At 47.2% G+C, this 17,246-nt stretch overlaps 1 protein-coding gene across 1 annotated transcript in view; it reads left to right on the top strand.

The window, feature by feature from the left end:
* Positions 1-17,246, top strand: part of LOC140360027 (tensin-1-like) — a 204,157-nt gene that overhangs the window by 136,033 nt on the left and 50,878 nt on the right. The window contains exons 12-17 of the mRNA XM_072445325.1: positions 246-358; positions 1,443-1,503; positions 1,969-2,044; positions 3,281-3,410; positions 5,508-5,573; positions 7,121-7,237. Of these exons, the coding sequence (XP_072301426.1) occupies positions 246-358; positions 1,443-1,503; positions 1,969-2,044; positions 3,281-3,410; positions 5,508-5,573; positions 7,121-7,237 (563 nt within the window). The remainder of the gene's footprint in view (positions 1-245; positions 359-1,442; positions 1,504-1,968; positions 2,045-3,280; positions 3,411-5,507; positions 5,574-7,120; positions 7,238-17,246) is intronic.

The raw sequence follows: 17,246 nt of genomic DNA on the forward strand, positions 1-17,246 counted from the left end.
ACCGTGCGTTTGTCAGTTATGATCCAGTCCAAAGGTATCCACCCACTGTGTCCGTGGCGGGGGTTTGGAGGCCCTAGCGCATCATTCCAACATTTCGTGGGACGGTGGCGTTTTCCTCATCCAAACCTCTGAGCTGTGCCACTTTAACGCTCAGACATTCATGTTCCCCTTTCAGAACACTCGCTCAGACTGTTCCATGCGTTCGCTTTTCTTCACATTTGGATTAAAGTGTCTGGTGTTCGCAGATACGTGGAGTACTTCAGCGGCCTTCTGTCCGGACACATAAAGATCAACAACAAGCCTCTGTTCCTGCACCACGTCATCCTGCACGGCGTCCCCAGCTTCGAGGCTAAAGGAGGTGCGGCTCGGGAAGCTTTTACATTCTGGCACAAATATGAAAAATGAAATGTACTTCGGGCTTGTGCCGCACGATTACAAACGATAAAATAACCGCAACTGAACTCAGACTTTAATTCATGATGAAGGGATAGTTAGATAAGCATGAGTTAAGCTAAGTACAGTATTTTCCGGAGTATAAGTCGCACCAGCCAAAAAATGCATAATAGAGAAGAAAAAAACATATATAAGTCGCATTTTTGGGGGAAATGTATTTGATAAAGACCAAGAACAGACATTTAATCTTGAAATGCAGTTTAAATAAAATAACAGATGAGAGAACGTGGTGAATAGGTGTACGTATGCTAACGCTAACACCTACAGCTACATGACGTATGCTAACGCTAACACCTTCAGCTACATGACGCGGTGTACCTATGCTAACGCTAACACCTTCAGCTACATGAGGCACAGACAGAACTGTGGTAAGTGTCTGGTATGTTAGCGTAACATATGAACAGTTATTCAGATAACTATAGCATAAAGAACATGCTAACAAGTTTAGCAAAGCATCAGTTTTACCCCAAATCACTAAATCCACTGAATTCTTCTTCCTCTGTGTCACTTCTAAACAACTGCTTCTTCTGCGTCGCTTAGAGCCTAGAGCGCTCTCTTGTGGTTGTCAGAGTGAAAGTAATGACTAATATCACATATAAGTCGCTCCGGCCAAAACTATGAAAAAAGGTGCGACTTATAGTCCAGAAAATACGGTAATACAGAGTCAAATAAGCATGAGTCAGGCTAAGTAACTATTGAATTATGGTTAAGCTGCAGAATCAGGTGTTAAAGTATTAGTTAAGTAGTTACTAAGCCCTTGTTCATGCTTTATTAAGGCAAGAATGAGTGTAATTTATATAAAGTGTAAGAACGTTAAGTTTTTATGCAGAACAACAATAAGGGTATTTTGTTTTTTTGTACTTCGAAAATTGCAGCTTTTGGGTTTTCCGGGCGACTTTTATGAAGTCGTTTTGGATCGATATTTGAGTCTAAACCGTCCAAAATGTGATCATATTATTATTATTTATTAGTGAGCTTTTGTTCCTCAGGTTGTCGTCCGTTCCTGAAGATCTACCAGGCCATGCAGCCGCTCTACACCTCCGGGATCTAGTGAGTCCCACCCCTTTCTCTCCTCCTATTCTGGTGGTACTTCAATTTATTCAGGTTTATTATTGTTTATTAGCGCGACGGATCGCATCACATCTCTCGTCTCCCGTAGATTTCCGTCTTCTTCAGAGTCAGCTCGAACTGTCTTTCTCCCGCCTAATTTTGTCCCGTACACTGAGGGAACTATATTATGATAGATCAATGCGCTTAGACACGCGTAACCGTGCTGCTCATGGGGACGAGCCACACGCAGCTGCAGGTGAGCGGTAGGTGCGTTCTATGATTGATACGTGGCAGGACTAATCGACAATTCACGCCACGAGGAAATAAGACTCCGATTTAGGCCAACAAAAATCGTCCATTCAACCTTTAAGTTTATTCTTGTCGTGCTTGAGTTCATTCTGGTTGTATTAAAGTTATTCTGATCCTATTAAAGGACGTGTGGCGCGTTATGTCTGGTTTCCATAGTAATGTCCAGGGCGACGGTCAGACGTCCATCTGCATCACCATCGAGCCCGGCCTGCTGCTTAAAGGAGACATTCTGGTGAGAAAGAAACACTTTTTTATGTTTTATCCTTTAATATTTGCGCCGAATGCATTGTGTTGCCTGGAATGTTACATAATACGGCATTAAACGTCTCTGTCGCTATGGAGACCGGCATGCGGCGCCGACAGGACAAGTTACTTAAGTTGAACGAATGTTTAACTTTGGCTGGTGTGATGTCACTTCCTGTATGAGTGTCCCTGGTGTGATGTCACGTCCTGTATGAGTGTCCCTGGTGTGATGTCACTTCCTGTATGAGTGTCCCTGGTGTGATGTCACTTCCTGTATGAGTGTCCCTGGTGTGATGTCACGTCCTGTATGAGTGTCCCTGGTGTGATGTCACTTCCTGTCATTTTATGCAAATTGTTCAAGGTTTTTCTCCACAAATATCTGAAGGGGCGGGGCAAGAAACACACGTGTTCAAGTCGGAAAAGTACACGACAAAACAAAAACTATGAAAACAAAATTATGTCATATTTTTTCACTGTACACATAGTGGATTTCACCTTTACTGTTACTGTTATTACTCCTTTTTCCACTCCTTTCATACCTTTGTTTCATGCAACGGTATGATTTTGTTTCATAACTTTGCATGAAACAAAATCAACAGGAAAAGGGGCGTGGTTTTACACCTTAGAAAATACATGACATAATCTTATAGTATAGTATAGTATAGACAGTAGAGTATTGTTTTGAACGTTTGAATTACTGTTCGCTCTCGACACGGCGAGCTTCAACCGTAACTCCGCCTGACCTGGAACGCTCTGGAATCCTGAGTCAGCGGTAAACGGGACTTTGCACTTTCCCAGCTCCAAACTTTCCTTTTTGGCTGCTTTTCCTCTTAAATCTGACGTTTTTTACGAGCGTTTGGGCCTGAGTGCGGGGCCTTTCCTGAGTGAGTGCGGGGCCTTTCCTGAGTGCTTTCTGATCGGGGCCATATAGGCTCCTCTCGGCGCTCTCACGGTCAGATAAGAGGTTTGAAACAAGTCGATGAAGAAGGTGTGGCAGAGATAAGAGTGTGTGCAGGGAAAACGCTCACGCAGAAAGCGTCCAGCGCTTTTGTCACAATGAAACGAGATGTTTATGAGTCACTTTGACAGCGTTTTCTTCTTCTTCTTCTTCTTCTTCTTCTTCTTCTTCTTCTTCTTCTTCTTCTTCTTCTTCTTCTTCTTCTTCTTCTTCTTCTTCTTCTTCTTCTTCTTTAATGTGTCTCTGTCTCCTTTAATGTCCCCGCAGCTGAAGTGTTACCACAAGCGTCTCCGGGGCCCGAGTCGAGATGTGGTGTTCAGGGCCCAGTTCCACACGTGTGCAGTGCATGAGCTGTCTCTGCTGCTGGACAAGGAGCAACTGGACCACTGCTGCAGAGGTACTGACCGCCTACACAGGTACTGACCGACTACACAGAGGTACTGACCGTCTGTGCAGAGGTACTGACCGCCTACACAGGTACTGACCGACTACACAGAGGTACTGACCGTCTGTGCAGAGGTACTGACCGCCTACACAGGTACTGACCGACTACACAGAGGTACTGACCGTCTGTGCAGAGGTACTGACCACCTACACAGATGTACTGACCGTCTGTGCAGAGGTACTGACCAACTACACAGATGTACTGACCGTCTGTGCAGAGGTACTGACCACCTACACAGAGGTACTGACCGACTACACAGAGGTACTGACCGCCTACACAGAGGTACTGACCGACTACACAGAGGTACTGACCGTCTGTGCAGAGGTACTGACCACCTACACAGATGTACTGACCGACTACACAGAGGTACTGACCGCCTACACAGAGGTACAGACCGACTACACAGAGGTACTGACCGCCTACACAGAGGTACTGACCGTCTGTGCAGAGGTACTGACCACCTACACAGATGTACTGACCGTCTGTGCAGAGTTACTGACCACCTACACAGAGGTACTGACCGCCTACACAGAGGTACTGACCGACTACACAGAGGTACTGACCGTCTGTGCAGAGGTACTGATCACCGACACAGATGTACTGACCGTCTGTGCAGAGGTACTGACCACCTACACAGATGTACTGATCGTCTGTGCAGAGTTACTGACCACCTACACAGAGGTACTGACCGACTACACAGAGGTACTGACCGCCTACACAGAGGTACTGACCGACTACACAGAGGTACTGACCGCCTACACAGAGGTACTGACCGACTACACAGAGGTACTGACCGCCTACACAGAGGTACTGACCGTCTGTGCAGAGGTACTGACCGCCTACACACAGGTACTGACCGACTACACAGAGGTACTGACCGTCTGTGCAGAGGTACTGACCGCCTACACACAGGTACTGACCGACTACACAGAGGTACTGACCGTCTGTGCAGAGGTACTGACCGCCTACACAGGTACTGACCGACTACACAGAGGTACTGACCGTCTGTGCAGAGGTACTGACCACCTACACAGAGTTACTGACCGACTACACAGAGGTACTGACCGCCTACACAGAGGTACTGACCGACTACACAGAGGTACTGACCGTCTGTGCAGAGGTACTGACCACCTACACAGAGGTACTGACCGACTACACAGAGGTACTGACCGCCTACACAGAGGTACTGACCGACTACACAGAGGTACTGACCGCATACACAGAGGTACTGACCGTCTGTGCAGAGTTACTGACCACCTACACAGAGGTACTGACCGACTACACAGAGGTACTGACCGTCTGTGCAGAGGTACTGATCACCTACACAGATGTACTGACCGTCTGTGCAGAGGTACTGACCACCTACACAGATGTACTGACCGTCTATGCAGAGGTACTGACCACCTACACAGAGGTACTGACCGACTACACAGAGGTACTGACCGCCTACACAGAGGTACTGACCGACTACACAGAGGTACTGACCGCCTACACAGATGTACTGACCGTCTGTGCAGAGTTACTGACCACCTACACAGAGGTACTGACCGACTACACAGAGGTACTGACCGCCTACACAGAGGTACTGACCGACTACACAGAGGTACTGACCGCCTACACAGAGGTACTGACCGACTACACAGAGGTACTGACCGCCTACACAGAGGTACTGACCGTCTACACAGATGTACTGACCGACTGTGCAGAGTTACTGACCACCTACACAGATGTACTGACCGTCTGTGCAGAGTTACTGACCACCTACACAGAGGTACTGACCGACTACACAGAGGTACTGACCGCCTACACAGAGGTACTGACCGACTACACAGAGGTACTGACCGCCTACACAGAGGTACTGACCGACTACACAGAGGTACTGACCGCCTACACAGAGGTACTGACCGTCTACACAGATGTACTGACCGACTGTGCAGAGTTACTGACCACCTACACATAGGTACTGACCGACTACACAGAGGTACTGACCGACTACACGTGTTTAGAGCTGAGAAACTACATCCTTTTGAACTCTTCTGGTTGTTGCAGACGACAGATTTCCTGAGAACGGGAAAGTGGAGTTTGTCTTCTCGTTTGGACCAGAGAAAATCCACGGTACGTTTGGTTCTGAGTTCTGTCTTTACACGCTCTAAAACACGCTCTAAAGTCCCTTACACGCTCTAAAGTCTTTACACGCTCTAAAACACGCTCTAAAGTCTGAAACACGCTCTAAAACACGCTCTAAAGTCTGAAACACGCTCTTAAACACGCTCTAAAGTCTGAAACACGCTCTTAAACACGCTCTAAAGTCTGAAACACGCTCTAAAACACGCTCTAAAGTCTTTACACGCTCTAAAACACGCTCTAAAGTCTGAAACACGCTCTAAAACACGCTCTTAAGTCCTTTACACGCTCTAAAACACGCTCTAAAGTCTGAAACACGCTCTAAAACACGCTCTAAAGTCCTTTACACGCTCTAAAGTCCTTTACACGCTCTAAAACACGCTCTAAAGTCTGAAACACGCTCTAAAGTCTGAAAACACGCGCTAAAACACGCTCTAAAGTCTGAAACACGCTCTAAAACACGCTCTAAAGTCTGAAACACGCTCTAAAGTCTGAAACACACTCTAAAGTCTTTACACGCTCTAAAGTCCTTTACACGCTCTAAAACACGCTCTAATGTCTTTATACGCTCTAAAGTCTTTACACGCTCTAAAGTCTTTATACACTCTAAAGTCTTTACACGCTCTAAAACACGCTCTAAAGTCTTTATACGCTCTAAAGTCTTTACACGCTCTAAAGTCTTTATACACTCTAAAGTCTTTACACGCTCTAAAACACGCTCTAAAGTCTTTACACGCTCTAAAGTCTTTATACGCTCTAAAGTCTTTACACGCTCTAAAGTCTTTATACGCTCTAAAGTCTTTACACGCTCTAAAGTCTTTACACGCTCTAAAACACGCTCTAAAGTCTTTATACGCTCTAAAGTCTTTACACGCTCTAAAGTCTTTATACGCTCTAAAGTCTTTACACGCTCTAAAGTCTTTATACGCTCTAAAGTCTTTACACGCTCTAAAGTCTTTATACGCTCTAAAGTCTTTACACGCTCTAAAGTCTTTATACGCTCTAAAGTCTTTACATGCTCTAAAGTCTTTATACGCTCTAAAGTCTTTACACGCTCTAAAGTCTGAAACACACTCTAAAACACGCTCTAAAGTCTTTATACGCTCTAAAGTCTTTACACGCTCTAAAGTCTTTATACGCTCTAAAGTCTTTACACGCTCTAAAGTCCTTTACACACGCTAAAACACGCTCTAAAGTCTTTATACGCTCTAAAGTCCTTTACACGCGCTAAAACACGCTCTAAAGTCTTTATACGCTCTAAAGTCTTTACACGCTCTAAAGTCCTTTACACACGCTAAAACACGCTCTAAAGTCTTTACACGCCGGGAAAAGTCTGATAAAACCCCGTTCTCGAGCTCGTCTTCTCGAGCTCGTCTTCTCGAGCTCGTCTTCTCGAGCTCGTCTTCTCGAGCTCGTCTTCTCGAGCTCGTCTTCTCGAGCACGTCTTCTCGATCTCGTCTTCTCGGCTCCTCGTGTCACGAGGACATGAATCAAAGACATTGACGTTGAGGTTCTGGTCCTTCCTGTTCCCGCTCCAGACCTGCAGCACCTGGAGAACGGCCCCTCGGTGTCCGTGGACTACAACACCCGGGACCCCCTGATCCGGTGGGACTCGTACGAGGACTTCAACCAGAGCTGTGAGGACGCGCCCGATGGTGAGAGCGGCTTCATGTCCACGTATCGTTCAGCGTTTGTCCTTGTGCCGTTCAGAGTCTGTGCAGTTTTACTTTGAGGACGTGGAAAGAGTTCAAATGAAAGAGTTCTGCTCATCTATGAGTCACTGTCTGTAGAGGAACTTGTTGAAGATTATTCCAAGTAAATCGCTATAATGAATAGCTTGAAACAAGGAGTTCTTTTGCTCACTCGGCCGTGCAAAATGTTGTCTTGTCGTTTGTCTTCGGTAAAGTCGAAGGGAGATCGTCGAGATCTCTTTAGAAGTCGACGTAATCCCTCCTTTGTTCAGAAGCGGTTCATGGTAGAAAAGGTTCTTCTTCTTCTTCTTTGGTGGTTTATGGCGGTTGGTATCAAAGTGTTACATTACCATTAGACTTTAGACTTTATCCTTCAGAAGCACATGAGTTCCAAGGTTCTGAAGGTTTAAGTTCTGAAGGTTTAAGTTCTGAAGGTTTAAGTTCTGAAGGTTCAAGTTCTGAAGGTTCAAGTTCTGAAGGTTTAAGATCTGAAGGTTTAAGATCTGAAGGTTTAAGTTCTGAAGGTTCAAGTTCTGAAGGTTTAAGATCTGAAGGTTTAAGTTCTGAAGGTTCAAGTTCTGAAGGTTTAAGTTCTGAAGGTTTAAGTTCTGAAGGTTCAAGTTCTGAAGGTTTAAGTTCTGAAGGTTTAAGTTCTGAAGGTTTAAGTTCTGAAGGTTTAAGTTCTGAAGGTTTAAGTTCTGAAGGTTGGAAGCCGTTTTCAATCCGACGGAAGCGTTTTGAGCAGCATTTTTTCCGTCCCAAGCGCTTTGTCTAGTCCAAAGGGAACATCTCTAGTCCAAAGGGAACATCTCTAGTCCAAAGCGAACATCTTTAGTCCAAAGGGAACATCTCTAGCCCAAAGGGAACATCTCTAGTCCAAAGGGAACATCTCTAGTCCAAAGGGAACATCTCTAGTCCAAAGGGAACATCTCTAGTCCAAAGGGAACATCTGTAGTCCAAAGGGAACATCTCAAGTCCAAAGGGAACATCTCTAGTCCAAAGGGAACATCTGTAGTCCAAAGGGAACATCTCTAGTCCAAAGGAAACATCTCTAGTCCAAAGGGAACATCTCTAGTCCAAAGGGAACATCTCTAGTCCAAAGGGAACATCTCTAGTCCAAAGGGAACATCTCAAGTCCAAAGGGAACATCTCAAGTCCAAAGGGAACATCTCAAGTCCAAAGGGAACATCTCAAGTCCAAAGGGAACATCTCTAGTCCAAAGGGAACATCTCTAGCTCAAAGGGAACATCTCGACTGTAACTTTAAGGGTCAAAGATCATTTCGCAGGATAAGTCTAAGATGTGTTCTGGAGTTGACTCTTTTTTTCATCTCGTAATCGTGAGCGGCTAAAATCCAGACTCGTCCCGGTTCTGAAAGGAGGTCTTTGTTTCCAATGCGTAACTCTGGTCTGGACTCTGCTCTGGACTCTGGTCTGGACTCTGGTCTGGACTCCGGTCTGGACTCTGGTCTGGACTCCGGTCTGGACTCTGGTCTGGACTCCGGGCTGGACTCTGGTCTGGACTCCGGTCTGGACTCTGGTCTGGACTCCGGTCTGGACTCCGGTCTGGACTCTGGTCTGGACTCCGGTCTGGACTCTGGTCTGGACTCCGGGCTGGACTCTGGTCTGGACTCCGGTCTGGACTCTGGTCGGGACTCCGGTCTGGACTCTGGTCTGGACTCCGGGCTGGACTCTGGTCTGGACTCTGGTCTGGACTCCGGTCTGGACTCTGGTCTGGACTCCGGTCTGGACTCTGGTCGGGATTCTGGTCTGGACTCCGGGCTGGACTCTGGTCTGGACTCTGGTCTGGACTCTGGGCTGGACTCCGGGCTGGACTCTGGTCTGGACTCTGGTCTGGACTCCGGTCTGGACTCCGGTCTGGACTCTGCTCTGGACTCTGGTCTGGACTCCGGTCTGGACTCCGGTCTGGACTCTGGTCTGGACTCTGCTCTGGACTCTGCTCTGGACTCTGGTCTGGACTCCGGTCTGGACTCTGGTCTCCGGTCTGGACTCTGATCTGGACTCTGGTCTGGACTCTGGTCTGGACTCTTGTCTGGACTTGGACTTCTTGCCCTCGGTCCACAGAGAGTGTCACTGTTTCCTCGGGTCAAACGCGGGTCAGGGGACAGTTCAGGACGTCCACTCGCTGGAGACCGCTTCAAATCGCTTGTGTCTTTTCTGTTCTGACACTTTATCGAGCTTTTCTAGGGTTTTGTGCATTTCTGTTGTTCCCTTTTGCTCTTTACGTTGTCCTTTGACCTTTAAATCTTTTCAAAATCACAGATAAAACTCTGTAAATCTGAAAGAACGATTTGTTTATTTCCTAAATGTGACGGAATTGCTCGTCTGGTCAAATGTGTGAACCGTGTCGAAACATTGACTGTCAATTGTCGTTTTTAGCTCTTGCAAAATCGTGGCCCGAATGAGCGTAACTATCGACGACGTCCTCGGCCGTTCGGCACCTCGCTCGCCTTTGTTCGTCTGCCAACTGACAGTACGTTTGTGGTCTTTGATGTTGAGGTCGTTTTGTTCTGTTCGCTAATCGGTTTTACCCAAAGAAACCACCAAAGAAAAGAGGGTCTAAATGAGGCCTAAACCAGGTCTGAATGAGGCCTAAACCAGGTCTGAATGAGGCCTAAACCAGGTCTGAATGAGGCCTAAACCAGGTCTGAATGAGGCCTAAACCAGGTCTGAATGAGGCCTAAACCAGGTCTGAATGAGGCCTAAACCAGGTCTGAATGAGGCCTAAACCAGGTCTGAATGAGGCCTAAACCAGGTCTGAATGAGGCCTAAACCAGGTCTGAATGAGGCCTAAACCAGGTCTAATTGATGCCTAAACCAGGTCTGAATGAGGCCTAAACCAGGTCTAAATGAGGCCTAAACCAGGTCTGAATGAGGCCTAAACCAGGTCTGAATGATGCCTAAATAAACCAGGTCTAATTGATGCCTAAACCAGGTCTGAATGAGGCCTAAACCAGGTCTGAATGAGGCCTAAACCAGGTCTGAATGAGGCCTAAACAGGGTCTGAATGAGGCCTAAACCAGGTCTGAATGAGGCCTAAACCAGGTCTGAATGAGGCCTAAACCAGGTCTTAATGAGGCCTAAACCAGGTCTGAATGAGGCCTAAACCAGGTCTGAATGAGGCCTAAACCAGGTCTGAATGAGGCCTAAACCAGGTCTAATTGATGCCTAAACCAGGTCTGAATGAGGCCTAAACCAGGTCTAAATGAGGCCTAAACCAGGTCTGAATGAGGCCTAAACCAGGTCTGAATGATGCCTAAATAAACCAGGTCTAATTGATGCCTAAACCAGGTCTGAATGAGGCCTAAACCAGGTCTGAATGAGGCCTAAACCAGGTCTGAATGAGGCCTAAACCAGGTCTAAATGAGGCCTAAACCAGGTCTGAATGAGGCCTAAACCAGGTCTGAATGAAACCAGGTCTGAATGAGGCCTAAACCAGGTCTGAATGAGGCCTAAACCAGGTCTGAATGAAACCAGGTCTGAATGAGGCCTAAACCAGGTCTGAATGAGGCCTAAACCAGGTCTAAATGAGGCCTAAACCAGGTCTAAATGAGGCCTAAACCAGGTCCGAATGAAACCAGGTCTGAATGAGGCCTAAACCAGGTCTGAATGAGGCCTAAACCAGGTCTAAATGAGGCCTAAACCAGGTCTGAATGAGGCCTAAACCAGGTCTGAATGAGGCCTAAACCAGGTCTAAATGAGGCCTAAACCAGGTCTGAATGAGGCCTAAACCAGGTCTAATTGATGCCTAAACCAGGTCTGAATGAGGCCTAAACCAGGTCTGAATGAGGCCTAAACCAGGTCTGAATGAGGCCTAAACCAGGTCTGAATGAGGCCTAAACCAGGTCTAAATGAGGCCTAAACCAGGTCTGAATGAGGCCTAAACCAGGTCTAATTGATGCCTAAACCAGGTCTGAATGAGGCCTAAACCAGGTCTGAATGAGGCCCAAACCAGGTCTGAATGAGGCCTAAACCAGGTCTGAATGAGGCCTAAACCAGGTCTAAATGATGCCTAAACCAGGTCTAAATGATGCCTAAACCAGGTCTAAATGATGCCTAAACCAGGTCTGAATGAGGCCTAAACCAGGTCTGAATGAGGCCTAAACCAGGTCTGAATGAGGCCTAAACCAGGTCTAAATGAGGCCTAAACCAGGTATGAATGAAACCAGGTCTAAATGAGGCCTAAACCAGGTCTAAATGAGGCCTAAACCAGGTCTGAATGAAGCCTTAACCAGGTCAAAATGAGTTCTAAACCAGGTCAAAATGAGGCCTAAACCAGGTCTGAATGAGGCCTAAACCAGGTCTGAATGAGGCCTAAACCAGGTCTAAATGATGCCTAAACCAGGTCTAAATGATGCCTAAACCAGGTCTGAATGAGGCCTAAACCAGGTCTGAATGAGGCCTAAACCAGGTCTAAATGAGGCCTAAACCAGGTATGAATGAAACCAGGTCTAAATGAGGCCTAAACCAGGTCAAAATGAGGCCTAAACCAGCTCTGAATGAGGCCTAAACCAGCTCTGAATGAGACCTAAACCAGCTCTGAATGAGGCCTAAACCAGGTCTGAATGAGGCCTAAACCAGGTCTGAATGAGGCCTAAACCAGGTCTGAATGAGGCCTAAACCAGGTCTGAATGAGGCCTAAACCAGGTCTGAATGAGGCCTAAACCAGGTCTGAATGAGGCCTAAACCAGGTCTAAATGAGGCCTAAACCAGGTCTGAATGAGGCCTAAACCAGGTCTAAATGAGGCCTAAACCAGGTCTGAATGAGGCCTAAACCAGGTCTGAATGAGGCCTAAACCAGGTCTGAATGAGGCCTAAACCAGGTCTAAATGAGGCCTAAACCAGGTCTGAATGAGGCCTAAACCAGGTCTGAATGAAACCAGGTCTGAATGAGGCCTAAACCAGGTCTGAATGAGGCCTAAACCAGGTCTGAATGAAACCAGGTCTGAATGAGGCCTAAACCAGGTCTGAATGAGGCCTAAACCAGGTCTAAATGAGGCCTAAACCAGGTCTGAATGAGGCCTAAACCAGGTCTGAATGAGGCCTAAACCAGGTCTAAATGAGGCCTAAACCAGGTCTGAATGAGGCCTAAACCAGGTCTAATTGATGCCTAAACCAGGTCTGAATGAGGCCTAAACCAGGTCTGAATGAGGCCTAAACCAGGTCTGAATGAGGCCTAAACCAGGTCTGAATGAAACCAGGTCTGAATGAGGCCTAAACCAGGTCTGAATGAGGCCTAAACCAGGTCTAAATGAGGCCTAAACCAGGTCTGAATGAGGCCTAAACCAGGTCTGAATGAGGCCTAAACCAGGTCTAAATGAGGCCTAAACCAGGTCTGAATGAGGCCTAAACCAGGTCTAATTGATGCCTAAACCAGGTCTGAATGAGGCCTAAACCAGGTCTGAATGAGGCCTAAACCAGGTCTGAATGAGGCCTAAACCAGGTCTGAATGAGGCCTAAACCAGGTCTAAATGAGGCCTAAACCAGGTCTGAATGAGGCCTAAACCAGGTCTGAATGAGGCCCAAACCAGGTCTGAATGAGGCCTAAACCAGGTCTGAATGAGGCCTAAACCAGGTCTAAATGATGCCTAAACCAGGTCTAAATGATGCCTAAACCAGGTCTAAATGATGCCTAAACCAGGTCTGAATGAGGCCTAAACCAGGTCTGAATGAGGCCTAAACCAGGTCTGAATGAGGCCTAAACCAGGTCTAAATGAGGCCTAAACCAGGTATGAATGAAACCAGGTCTAAATGAGGCCTAAACCAGGTCTAAATGAGGCCTAAACCAGGTCTGAATGAAGCCTTAACCAGGTCAAAATGAGTTCTAAACCAGGTCAAAATGAGGCCTAAACCAGGTCTGAATGAGGCCTAAACCAGGTCTGAATGAGGCCTAAACCAGGTCTAAATGATGCCTAAACCAGGTCTGAATGAGGCCTAAACCAGGTCTGAATGAGGCCTAAACCAGGTCTAAATGAGGCCTAAACCAGGTATGAATGAAACCAGGTCTAAATGAGGCCTAAACCAGGTCTAAATGAGGCCTAAACCAGGTCTGAATGAAAGCAGGTCTGAATGAGGCCTAAACCAGGTCAAAATGAGGCCTAAACCAGCTCTGAATGAGGCCTAAACCAGGTCTGAATGAAGCCTTAACCAGGTCAAAATGAGTTCTATACCAGGTCAAAATGAGGCCTAAACCAGGTCAAAATGAGGCCTAAACCAGCTCTGAATGAGGCCTAAACCAGCTCTGAATGAGGCCTAAACCAGCTCTGAATGAGGCCTAAACCAGGTCTGAATGAGGCCTAAACCAGGTCTGAATGAGGCCTAAACCAGGTCTGAATGAGGCCTAAACCAGGTCTGAATGAGGCCTAAACCAGGTCTGAATGAGGCCTAAACCAGGTCTAAATGAGGCCTAAACCAGGTCTGAATGAGGCCTAAACCAGGTCTAAATGAGGCCTAAACCAGGTCTGAATGAGGCCTAAACCAGGTCTGAATGATGCCTAAATAAACCAGGTCTAATTGATGCCTAAACCAGGTCTGAATGAGGCCTAGACCAGGTCTGAATGAGGCCTAAACCAGGTCTAAATGAGGCCTAAACCAGGTCTGAATGAGGCCTAAACCAGGTCTGAATGAAACCAGGTCTGAATGAGGCCTAAACCAGGTCTGAATGAGGCCTAAACCAGGTCTGAATGAGGCCTAAACCAGGTCTAAATGAGGCCTAAACCAGGTCTAAATGAGGCCTAAACCAGGTCTGAATGAAACCAGGTCTGAATGAGGCCTAAACCAGGTCTGAATGAGGCCTAAACCAGGTCTGAATGAGGCCTAAACCAGGTCTAAATGAGGCCTAAACCAGGTCTAAATGAGGCCTAAACCAGGTCTGAATGAAACCAGGTCTGAATGAGGCCTAAACCAGGTCTGAATGAGGCCTAAACCAGGTCTAAATGAGGCCTAAACCAGGTCTGAATGAGGCCTAAACCAGGTCTAAATGAGGCCTAAACCAGGTCTGAATGAGGCCTAAACCAGGTCTAATTGATGCCTAAACCAGGTCTGAATGAGGCCTAAACCAGGTCTGAATGAGGCCTAAACCAGGTCTGAATGAGGCCTAAACCAGGTCTAAATGAGGCCTAAACCAGGTCTGAATGAGGCCTAAACCAGGTCTAATTGATGCCTAAACCAGGTCTGAATGAGGCCTAAACCAGGTCTGAATGAGGCCTAAACCAGGTCTGAATGAGGCCTAAACCAGGTCTAAATGAGGCCTAAACCAGGTCTGAATGAGGCCTAAACCAGGTCTAATTGATGCCTAAACCAGGTCTGAATGAGGCCTAAACCAGGTCTGAATGAGGCCTAAACCAGGTCTAAATGAGGCCTAAACCAGGTCTAAATGATGCCTAAACCAGGTCTGAATGAGGCCTAAACCAGGTCTGAATGAGGCCTAAACCAGGTCTGAATGAGGCCTAAACCAGGTCTAAATGAGGCCTAAACCAGGTATGAATGAAACCAGGTCTAAATGAGGCCTAAACCAGGTCTAAATGAGGCCTAAACCAGGTCTGAATGAAACCAGGTCTGAATGAGGCCTAAACCAGGTCAAAATGAGGCCTAAACCAGCTCTGAATGAGGCCTAAACCAGGTCTGAATTAAGCCTTAACCAGGTCAAAATGAGTTCTAAACCAGGTCAAAATGAGGCCTAAACCAGGTCAAAATGAGGCCTAAACCAGCTCTGAATGAGGCCTAAACCAGCTCTGAATGAGGCCTAAACCAGCTCTGAATGAGGCCTAAACCAGGTCTGAATGAGGCCTAAACCAGGTCTGAATGAGGCCTAAACCAGGTCTGAATGAGGCCTAAACCAGGTCTAAATGATGCCTAAACCAGGTCTAAATGATGCCTAAACCAGGTCTGAATGAGGCCTAAACCAGGTCTGAATGAGGCCTAAACCAGGTCTGAATGAGGCCTAAACCAGGTCTGAATGAGGCCTAAACCAGGTCTAAATGATGCCTAAACCAGGTCTAAATGATGCCTAAACCAGGTCTAAATGATGCCTAAACCAGGTCTGAATGAGGCCTAAACCAGGTCTGAATGAGGCCTAAACCAGCTCTGAATGAGGCCTAAACCAGGTCTGAATGAAGCCTTAACCAGGTCAAAATGAGTTCTAAACCAGGTCAAAATGAGGCCTAAACCAGCTCTGAATGAGGCCTAAACCAGCTCTGAATGAGGCCTAAACCAGCTCTGAATGAGGCCTAAACCAGGTCTGAATGAAACCAGGTCTGAATGAGGCCTAAACCAGCTCTGAATGAGGCCTAAACCAGCTCTGAATGAGGCCTAAACCAGGTCTGAATGAGGCCTAAACCAGGTCTGAATGAGGCCTAAAGCAGGTCTGAAGTAGAAATACACGATATCATCACCATAATCGATACTTTGTTCACGATATTCTACGAACGCGAGACTTTTGAACAACGTTTGTCTTTGTTAAGCCACAATTTGCATGAACGTTAAATGAAATACACGTGTTTGAATCATCGAAAAAGTGAAAACTGTCGCGCTGTCGCAAAGAAAATTGGTAAATTCTAATTTTTTTTAAACTATATATCGATACAGCCGATACAATATCAATACTGTGTCACGATATTTCAATATTTTGGCGCACCCATTGCTGCCAAAGTCGTTTTAACTAAGAAATCAAACCAATCGAACCAAAACGCACTCCAAACGAAGTCGACGCTAGAGCTGAGGCGGTGTCCGGACCCCAGTTTGAGAAACGCTGGCCTAGAACGTTCCGTAGTTTGTTATTTACACTTTGAATACCGCAGATCCGGAATTAGCCTCGCGCGCACAGACGGAGCAGCTCCCGTCTGGTCTATTTACACCAGGGCTAATCCAGGACGACACCGGGGGTCAAGAGGAGCCGTGACCTTTGACCTTTGCTCTGTCACAGGGGCCGAAGCGTTAGCAGCGGGGGTTTTGTTCTTTCTGTTCAGAGGCAGAATGTCTCTCGAAAGCTCCGAATCCATAACTTCTCGCCTCCGATTATGACTCGTTTTAGTATTTTCTCGATGACTTGGTTTGGTAGATCGCCGGTCGTGAATGTCGAGATTTGATTTACGATGAAACGTGTTTTAAAAATAAATTCCTCTGAAAAGGAATCCCCCCCGACGACCCCCCGAGTCCTACAAACCAACGCTTCTGGAGCCAACTTCTGGGACGATTGAAGAAAAACAAACTGAACCGACGATCGTGGACGTTTGGACCGACGTTCGGCGAAAGATTCGATGATAGTTGACGATATTCTCTTTGCGTTTGTCGTGTTTGGGGCGTTCGCACACCGTTGGCGCTTTTCTTTAGCTGAACGTCGTGAATGTTAGCATCGCTTTTGGAGTTGGTTCAGCCGGAACTCTCTGGAGCCGGAGCGCTCGGGATGTGAGACATAAACGCGCCGCCAACGTCGTCAACGCAACAAAAGTCCCACGTCGCTCGCCGATCCCGTCGTCGCCATTTCTCTCGTTCCGCCATCGGTGATCGTCAATCGTCTCCAGCAGAACTGAGCGACTCTTCGTTGACGAGGGAAGTGCAAAGTCACGCGTCGGTTTGCGGTTTGCTGCGCTGATTCCGGACTAAACTACATCCTGCCCCGCGCGTGTTTCCGTCGGTTTCCTCGACGCTCGAAACGGTTGACGAACTCCTTTGGCGTTCCATTGCCCAACATTTACGTCTTCCGCTCGTACAAAGCCCGAGGTGTGAACGGAAGCGTAGTTTCCGGGATACGGGGACGATCGCGCGGCTATTCCGTCCCGGCGCCGTCCATCTCGTGCGGCGGCGGCGGCGGCTGGACACGCTCAGACGGATGTGCTCGGAAACAAAAGCATTCTTCTGGAGATCAGGCTTTTATGGACGTTTTCAGAGGGACAGTGGCGTCGTCAAGGGCCGGACTTAGCGACGGGCTTTTGTGGACGTAAAGGGCGTGCGTCG

This window comes from Eucyclogobius newberryi, unplaced genomic scaffold (genome assembly GCF_026437365.1).
Source record: "Eucyclogobius newberryi isolate DKJ021-1_F unplaced genomic scaffold, fEucNew1.0.hap1 SCAF_14, whole genome shotgun sequence".
Classification (NCBI taxonomy): domain Eukaryota; kingdom Metazoa; phylum Chordata; class Actinopteri; order Gobiiformes; family Gobiidae; genus Eucyclogobius; species Eucyclogobius newberryi.